We start from the raw sequence: 9,557 nt of genomic DNA on the forward strand, positions 1-9,557 counted from the left end.
CAGGAGAATCGCTTGAACCCAGGAAGCGGAGGCTGCAGTGAGCCGAGATCGCGCCACTGCACTCCAGCCTGGGCAACAGAGTGAGACCCTGTCTCAAAAAATAAAAATTAAAAAAAAGAGGTGGGGCCGAGCGTCCCAGGCCCCGGGGCTCCTGAGCAGGGTGTCGCCTGCAGGTGGTACATGCACCTGAGGGTCTCCATGGCCTCGGTGGTCTGCTCTTCATCCCGTCTCCCCGGTGGCCGCCATGCCGGAGTCCTCTGACAGCCAGGACCTACCCCCAGCCCAGCTGGAGATGCAGGGCTTGGCACCCTGGTCCAGAGGGTGGGGCCCCACCCGTGAACCCCAGCAGACAGGCAGCCTCCAGGGGCCACCGTGGGCCCTGCCTGGCATGTCCATCCTCACCCACTCACAATTTTGACCAAACCTCTTTTACCCAGGCCAGCGTGCCTCACACAAGCCATGCCCCCAAGTCATCCACGGTCTTCCCCGAACTCCCTGCACCTACCGTGGGAGACCACCAGCAGAGTGGAGTACGGCGGGACCAGCCCTGTTCAGGGAGGAGTCCCCCGCCCCGCCCCACAACGTGGGCCCAGCCCTGGGACCAGAATGAACCTGAGCACAGTTCACATCTGAGACGCGTCCCCGGGGCGGTGGCTGCAGAGGGAATGGCTCCGGCTCAGAGACTTGGACACAAGGCTGGTGTCTGTGTTTTCTTAGATGTGGCATTTGTCCATTTGGCATCCATTAATCACAGGGCCAAACTAACAGCTGCATAGTTTCCATCTTTCCTGCCCTCCAGAGTCCGCCTCTGAACCACCTCCTTATCTAACTCTCACAGCACAGGCTCACGTCCCCTGCCCTCAGTCACCAAGGGCCAAGCGCCAAACCACCAGGGACAGCCAAAGTCCCAGAGCCCACCGGAATTACTCAGACTGACCAGCCCCGAGCCATTTCCCCACCCTGCCCTGCCTTTCCCCTGGAAACCCCTGGAAAGGCTCTGACCTTGGCTCCCCTGGCTCCTGTCTGCTCCTGACCAGCCCTGGAGCTCCCTACACTGGCCCCCAGGCAGCCCAGCCCAGCACACACCCTCCTCTAATTAAGTGCCTCACTTAACGACAGGCTATGGTCTGAAAAATGCATCATGAGGTGACTTTGTGTCACGGAAACATCAGAGTTCACTGGCACAAATTTAGATGGCCAGGTGCAGCAGCTCACACCTGCAATACCAGCGCTTTGGGAGGCTTGAGGCAGGAGACTCACTTGAGCCCAGGAGTTTGAGACCAGCCTGAGCAACAGAGCGAGACCCCATTTCTACAAAAAGAAAAAATAGAAAACATTAACCAGGCATGGTAGCACATGCCTGTAGCCCCAACTACTCAGAAAGCTGAGGCAGGAGGATTGCTTGAACCCAGGAGTTCAAGACTGCAGTGAGCTGTAATAGCACCACTGCACTCCAGCCTGGGTGGCAGAGCAAAACCCTGTCTCTACAGAAGAAAAAAAAAAGACCAGACGTGGTGGCTCATGCCTGTAATCCCAACATTTTGAGAGGCCAAGGTGGGTGGATCACCTGAGGTCACGAGTTTGAGATCAGCATGATCAACATGGCAAAACCCTGTCTCTACTAAAAATACAAAAATTGGCCAGGCACAGGGGCTCACGCCTGTAATCCCAGCACTTTGGGAGGCTGAGGCGAGTGGATCACGAGGTCAGGAGATCGAGACCATCCTGGCTAACACGGTGAAACCCCGTCTCTACTAAAAATACAAAAAAAAAAAATTAGCCGGGCATACTGGCAGGCACCTGCAGTCCCAGCTACTCGGGAGGCTGAGTCAGGAGAATGGCGTGAACCCGGGAGGCGGAGCTTGCAGTGAGCCAAGATTACGCCACTGCACTCCAGCCCGGGCAACACAGCAAGCCTCCGTCCCAAAAAAAAAAAAAAAATTATCTGGGCATGGTAGGGGGCGCCTGTAATCCCAGCTACTTGGGAGGCTGAGGCAGGAAAATTACTTGAACCTGGGAGGCGGAGGTTGCCGTGAGCCGAGATCACACCACTGCACTCACAGCCTGCGCAACAAGAATGAAACTCCTTCTCAAACAACAACAACAACAAAAACCTAGATGGTATAGCCTACTACACACCTTGGTTACATAAATTAAAATCCGGAGGGCACGTTTTGAGGTGGGTGGTTTTTAACCTAGATCTCCGGCTCTCATTTCAGGTCCAGGATCTTCACTGTCAGATGGAGAGTCCTGAGAAAGAACCATCTTGAGGCAGTATCTGGAGAGAATTCTAAGTCAGGAAACAAAAGTCTTGCCTTCAGAAATACTAAGTGCCCTAGTAGCCCAGTGGGGCTCAGATGTGCCCTATCCAGTGTGCTGGGAAAGTAGGTCCCTCATGCCACCTGGGCCAGCTCTTCCGTCCCCACTTTGCTTTTTTTTTCCTGAGATGGAGTCTGTCGCCCAGGCTGGAGTGCAGTGGTACGATCTCAGCTCACTGCAACCTCTGCCTCCCGGGTTCAAGCAATTCCGCCTCAGCCTCCCATGTAGCTGGGATTACGAGGCACATGCCACCATGCCTAGCTAATTTTTGTATTTTTAGTAGAGAGGGGTTTCGCCATGTTGGCCAGGCTGGTCTTGAACTCCTGACCTCAAGTGATCCGCCCGCCTCTACCTCCCAGGGTGCTGAGACTACAGGCATGAGCCACCGCACCTGGCCCAGAATTTTTCTTAGCCAGCCTCCATCACCCCACCCCATTTGTCTGTCTCCCCTCAACCTCGAGGAACTGGCAGTCTGCCTGCCTGGCATGGCTGGTCCCACTCCAGGGTGCAGGTAAACGTCATCTCTGCGCCGGGCTCTCCTGCCGGGGCTCTCCCCAGCCTCAACTCCCCCTCAGCCCTGTGCTGTGTCCTTCTGCAGTTCATGCTTTGCTTTCTTGGCAGTTGGGTGGTTTGCTCGTCTCCCCCAATGCTGGGCCTCTGCGTGGTCCTCCCACCTTGCCCTGCGAGTTCTCAGAAGCACACACTCTAGCCCCGGGTGCCTGTTGGCGGAAGGAAATCCACTGTGGGGCTCTCTCTGCCACTGTCCCTGAGCCTCCTCCCCTTTCTCCAGACCCTCAGTCAGGTTCCACCCCGACTCCTAGAGCCTCACGCTGCACCAGGGAGCACAGACGGAGGAGGGGTTCACGTGCTGGCCAAGGGATAAGGCAGGCATGCAAGACACAGGAAGAGCAAGCTCAGAACCCGAGAGCCCCTGAGGACACGACAGGAGTCTGGGCCTCAGGAGTGGGGAGAGAGGCCTGGGGCCCCTGGTTCTGGACGGCCCCTGTGCCCGGGACTGAGCTGGCCACTCTGGTCAGGGCATGGGGCTGGAGGGTCAGGGGGAGGCGGGCTCTAGCTTCCTCCCTCCCAGGCCCCTCAGCGTGGCCGTTCAGGGCAGAGCCAGGGGAGGGAAGGGAAGCTGGCCACCCGGGGTGAAGCCTGGATTGTGGGGTGGCATGGTGGGCAGCACCTTTGAGTCCCCTTTGTTCAGAAGGAGGGGTGCTTTGGGGACTTTCTGCAGGGGGCGCTGGCACTGGCCCTGCCCAGGGGCACTGATGGCTCCCGGCTGCGCAGAGCTGCCCCCAGGGCTACAATGGATAAAACAGAATAAAACAGATTCATCCAGGAGCCCGAAGCTGCTCCTGCACCCCTGCCTCCCACCCCACCCTCTGGCATAAGCATTGGTCCCAATGACGGAGACCTCAGAAGTCAGCCCTTGCCAGTTTGAGAGGAACCTTCTAGAAAAGAAGCGTCCCGCAGAAAGGAACCCCCACATTCCTGAGGTCAGCATATTTGCAGCCCCTCCCCGCGCAGCTTCTGCAGGGACAGAGGAGACTAGTGTAGCAGCCAGCTGCTGTGGCCACCCTGGAGAAAACACGCCAGGCCTTCATGGGGTCCCCGGCCTGTCCTGGGCTGTGGCGAAGCCCCTGCAGAGGAACCCGCGTGGAAATCACAACCCCACAGCTTCTTAGGGGAACAAGGCGCCCAGGACAGGCTGGCAGACAGGAGAAGGGGCTCAGGTCTGGGGAGTCAGGAAAGGGGTGGGGACAGGAGCTCCCAGGGGACTCCATTCATTTTAAATCACGCAAGCCCCTCTCACCCGTGGCCTGGCCCCTCCTGGAGCCCAGGATCCAGATCATCTCAGGCTTGCGAGGGGCCTCTAGATCTGGCCACGTGGCCCAGGGGAAACAGGCCTTTCCTAAAGCACCCCTACTCCTGAACAAAGGGGACTCACAGGCACTGCCCTCCATGGCACCCCACAATCCAGGCTTCACCCCGGGCGGCCAGCTTCCCCTTCCCTTCCCTGGCTCTGCCCTGCACGGCCACACTGAAGGGCCTGGGAGGGAGGGAGCCAGAGTCCGCCTTCCCCTGACCCTCCAGCCCCATTGCCCTGACCACAGGGCGGCCAGCTCAGCCCCGGACAGAGGGGCCGTCCAGAACCAGGGGCCCCAGACCTGGCCCCCAAGGGAGGACAGGGGTCAGCAGCCCCAACTGAGCTCTGAGGACCCCCGGGTCAGGCGATCAACCCAGTGAGGACCCCTGCTCCAGGGGAGGGAGGGAGCCAGGTTCCCCCCACAGACCGACTCCCTGCACACGGGGATCTCAGAGCTCCCCAGGGTTGGGCCTCGCAGGAAGGGCTGGTGCAGCGAGAGGCGGGCAAGCTGCTGGCCCTCTCTAGTCTCCTCTCTTCCTCTATGACAGGGCTTCATAAATATTTTCAGGCCCACGGAGAGGGTGGGCCCAAGGGCTGACCCTTCCCTGTCTCCCCTTTGCGACTGGGTTGCTGGAGCCAGAGCCTGCTCGGGGCTTCCATGCCGATGTGTGCAAGGCTCAGGGCAGAGAGACGGTTACCTGGTCCCACCCACCCGTCCCAGTAGGCCAGGAGGGCCTGGGCTTGGTAAGGACCCTCGAGGTGGAAGCAGCTTCCTCCCCAGGCTTCTCCGAGCCCCTTCCTGGACTCCCAGGGCTGTGAGGACCCCAACCCATGGCCCACGCCATCCTGGTCTGGCTGGGGCAGGAGGGCTGGAGATGGGCTCCCAGGCCCCTTGCCCTCCACGGGGCGGAACAGGAAGAGGGTAATTGAATCAGCGCTTCTCGCCCCATCTGGAACATTCCAACATGGAAAACCCACGGAGCAGCTGGGAAGCAATTTAGGGACTTTAATTAAAGGCCGATGACTCTCCCAGGGAGCCTCTCCCCGCACGCAGCCCATAGGTCCCCCCACATCTGCCCTCTGTGTGTTCGGAGGCCCAGCTGGGCACCTGAGCAGCACTGGGTGCTGGCGCTTAGGCGGAGGTCCCGCTCAGGGGGTGCAGAACACGCCAGCCCACCCTCTCCCCTCGCTGCTTCCGGAGTCTGCCCCTCCAGGCCCTGGGTTCAGGCCCCAAAGCCAGCCAAACCGGTGCCCCACCCCTCACAGCTCTGTGTCAGGAAGGGAACGGTGGGGTCATTTGGTGGACTCACAAAAGGAACTCCAAACGGAAGGAGGAACGTAGCAGAGCCTCAGTGAGAGCACAGCTGCCCCCTCAAAGGCTGCCTCCATCTCCGTCAGCACCTTCTGCAGGGAAAGGCATTCCAGACAGAGGGAACAGCACATGCAAATCCTGTGAAGTGGGACAGGCCACGGCAGGTGGAAGAAGCTGGCAGGTGCCAGTGTGGCGGGCGTGCTGGAATGAGGAGCGCATGTAGGACTGAGGGGCAAGCCGTAGAGGGCTGTAACAGCTGTGATCTGGAGTTTGATTTTCATCCTAGAAGCAATAAGGGGTAAAGGTGGGGATCAGAGCATTTTTTTTTTCTTTTTCTCTCTTTTTTTTTTTTTTTTTAGACGGAGTCTCCTCTGTCGCCCAGGCTGGAGTGCAGTGGCCAGATCTCAGCTCACTGCAAGCTCCGCCTCCCGGGTTTACGCCATTCTCCTGCCTCAGCCTCCCAAGTAGCTGAGACTACAGGTGCCCACCACCACGCCCGGCTAGTTTTTTGTAATTTTTAGTAGAGACGGGGTTTCACCATGTTAGCCAGGATGGTCTCGATCTCCTGACCTCGTGATCCGCCCGTCTCGGCCTCCCAAAGTGCTGGGATTACAGGCTTGAGCCACCGCGCCCGGCCCAGAGCATTTTAAAACAATAGGATCTGGTTTATTCTGTGACAGCCCTCAGGCTGCCATCCGGAGAGCTCACAGTGGAACAAAAGAGGTGCTGGGACGATGGTGGGCAGTCCCTGAAATGGCCCAGGCATGAGAAGGGTGTGTCCAGGAAGAAGAAATCCACATGCGCCAGGCTGGGAACTGGGTCACCAGGGGCCAGGAGCTGTCCTGTCTTCCTTCCCACCCCCACACCTGGGGCAGGCAGTCGGCCCAGTCTTCACAGAGGGCACCCATGCAAGGGGTGGGGACAGAGCAGCCCAGCCCAGTGATCCCCTCCGGGCAGGGATCCAAGGTGGTCTGTTCCCTCTTCCCAAGGCTGCTGTCAGTCGGGCAGGCCCTTTCCCCTCCATCCACAGCAGAGCTTTGAGGTAGGACGGAGGCTGTGCCTGTGAGTTGTCCACATCTGGGACCACATCTGCCCGCCATGTTGCCACTGTGGTCGCTGGGAGGGTGCTTGGAGGGGAGCTGGGAACCAGCCTCCAGCCCTGCCTCTGTCCTGGCCTGGGATGGAGGTGCCTGGAGGAAGTGCCTGCCCCTCAGGGCAGCTGCAGAGTGGAGTGTCCACTGGGCCCAGAAACTAGCAAGAGGAGGGGTGGGTGTCCAGACGCAGCCCCCTCCTGCAAATCCTTCCTCACTGTCTGCATCCCTGGGCCCCAAGACAGGGAGTGGCTCCAAGTAGCTGAGAGGCAGAAAGGCCATTATCGGGGCCTGTGGGACGCAGCGGGGCTGTGGAAACCGTAGCCAGTCCCCGCGACAGGCCTGGGGCTAAGCCCAGGCAACCCGGAAGTCATCGTCAGGGCAGCTGGTGGGCACCTGGCAGACAGCACGTGGCCAGGAGCAGGTGAGAGTCATTCCTGAGGGAACCCTCCCGCTCCCAGGACACAGGGGTAGACAGAGCACCCCAGCCTGCCTGAGTCTGGCCTCAGTTATGAGCGGGCAGCTAGACTGCAGAGGGCCACTGATTCCAGCCCTGTCCCCAGGGGCGGGCACAGAACAAACACAGTGGAACTGGGGCAGCAGGTGCCTGGGGGAGTGGGTTGGGCCTGAATGGGTGGGGCCTGAGAGTGGGTGGGGCCTCAATGGGCGGGCCTCTGCAGGGAAGGCTAGGAGGCTATTAATCATCGCCCTCTGCACACGCCCAACACTCACTAATCTCACCAACACTCAGGCAATTCCACAAGGCTCCAGAAGGAAGCATCCACCTTCACATCTGGATTCCGGATGAGCAGAAGTGGTGGGTGCAGACCTGACTTTAATCCTGCCCCACCACTCCACAGAGCAGCCTGCGGCCTCAGTTTCCTCATCCTGCACACGAGAACAACCCTGCCCGGCCTCCCAGAGCTGAGAGCCCAAGCACCGCCCCCAGCATCATTAGGGCTAAACTGCATGTCACTGGGCAGGCCCTAAGCCTCTCTGAGCTCACACGCTAGACCTGACCAGGCACACCGCCCACCTCCGAGGGCGTATAAAGAATGAGTTTTGGGCCGGGCGCGGTGGCTCAAGCTTGTAATCCCAGCACTTTGGGAGGCCGAGACGGGCAGATCACGAGGTCAGGAGATCGAGACCATCCTGGCTAACACGGTGAAACCCCGTCTCTACTAAAAAATACAAGAAAACTAGCCGGGCGAGGTGGCGGGCGCCTGTAGTCCCAGCTACTCGGGAGGCTGAGGCAGGAGAATAGCGTGAACCTGGGGGGCGGAGGTTGCAATGAGCAGAGATGGCCCCACTGCACTCCAGCTTGGGTGACAGAGTGAGACTCCGTCTCAAAAAAAAAAAACCGGTGGCATGAGGCACACAGTCAGTGCCCCGTGGAGTTCGCTGGTATGGTTATCACATCCCTGGGGGCAGCGCCTCCACCCTCCAACCTCGAGGTTTTGTGGAAAAATCTGGGTCCGAGCTTTATTTCTTAAATATTCCTCTCTGCCCAGCATGTGCACGCAGTCTGCTCTGGCTGGGTGAGCGGATGTCAATCAAGGTGCTGAGCATCCCCACGGCGCCGCTCAGCCCCAGCCGAAGTCCTGGCCGGTCATCTGGTAGAACTTGCGGTTGAAGGGCCGGTAGAACTCCTGCAGGCGCCGGACCACGGCTGGGGGCACACGCGGGTGTGGCCGACCCTTGGACTTGCCCAGGCAGCGGGGACGGCTGCTGCCCTGGGCCTTCTTGAGGCAGGGGAAGCCCTTGGTGGCATTGAAGTAGAAGTGCTTGTCTGTGACGACCCGTTTCAGGCCCAGGAAGTCCTGCACGCGGCCGACCTCTCCGGCCGGGTCGCTGACCAGACGCTCCCCGCTGACAAACAGGAAGTGGGACAGGGGGAAGTACTGCAGCCAGTGGTCCAGATGCTGAGCGTACATGCCGATGCGGACGGCACTCCAGGCCGTGTCCACAGGGCCCAGGCCGTGGCGGAAGGCCAGGGCGCGGAAGCTGGGCAGGCCCGGGGTCTTGGAGAGCGTCTGGGCATAGTCGGAGATGGCCCGGGTCACGGGGTTCCTCACCACCACAATCAGCTTCATGTCCGGGGACATGGCGTGGATGCGGCGGGGGGCCTCCCGCGTCACGAAGTAGCTGGGGGTCTTCTCCATGGTGATCTGCCCATCCAGGGTTCGGGGCATCAGACTCCTGCAGGATGGGTACAAGGAGAGGGGGTCTGAGCCTACCCAGCTCTCGACCGACCCCCAGGGGCCCGGGACCAAGGCCCCCTTATGCCCGGGAAGCCCGGGCCTCCAAGGCGGGCAAGCCTTCCTCTCTGCTCACGCCCACCCCTCCTAACGTGCGCGGCTGGGCAGCCTGGAACATGGACTGTGAGGGTGCCCAGCCCAGCACCGGCCTGCAGCGGCCTGTTCCGCCGGCCTGCCCCACCTGCTGCCGCACTGAGGATAAGAGGATGATGGTCGCTGGCGGGGAGGCACAACATGCTCCTCACCACCCACATATCTTCCTTGTGCAATCCCTGCCATCCTCGCTTCCAGAGCCTGCTCCCTCCCACCGGACGCACACTCTTCCAGAACTAGGCTGCCCCCAACTCCTTTCTCATCGCAGACCAAGCACCCCGAGGCCCGCCTACCTAGATCACTCGAGGTCACCCTTTCATTCGGTGGTTGACAGCATCCCCTACATCAGCCCTGCACCAATTATTCATAGTGTCCTCAACAAAAAGCAGCCCTCCCTGCTCCCTCCCTCCCCGATATAATTACATCTCGTCCATCTTTCTTTATTTTTTGAAACGGAGTCTTGCTCTGTCGCCCAGGCTGGAGTGTGGTGGCGCGATCTTGGCTCACTGCAACCTCTGCCTCCTGGGTTCAAGCGATCTTCCTGCCTCAGCCCCCAGTGTAGCGCCCGTCACCACACCTGGCTCATGTTTTTGTTGTTTTTTTTTTTTTTT

The 9,557-nt window shown here is 59.9% G+C and overlaps 1 protein-coding gene across 1 annotated transcript in view; it reads right to left on the bottom strand.

Annotated features, from left to right (window-relative positions):
- Positions 1–8,050: 8,050 nt before the first annotated feature.
- HS3ST6 (heparan sulfate (glucosamine) 3-O-sulfotransferase 6) overlaps positions 8,051–9,557 on the bottom strand; it is a 9,017-nt gene continuing 7,510 nt past the window's right edge. The window contains exon 4 of the mRNA XM_011967031.1: positions 8,051–8,794. Coding sequence (XP_011822421.1) covers positions 8,179–8,794 — 616 coding nt within the window. The 3' untranslated portion in view covers positions 8,051–8,178. The remainder of the gene's footprint in view (positions 8,795–9,557) is intronic.

Source organism: Mandrillus leucophaeus, unplaced genomic scaffold (genome assembly GCF_000951045.1).
Source record: "Mandrillus leucophaeus isolate KB7577 unplaced genomic scaffold, Mleu.le_1.0 Scaffold78, whole genome shotgun sequence".
In the NCBI taxonomy this organism is placed as follows: domain Eukaryota; kingdom Metazoa; phylum Chordata; class Mammalia; order Primates; family Cercopithecidae; genus Mandrillus; species Mandrillus leucophaeus.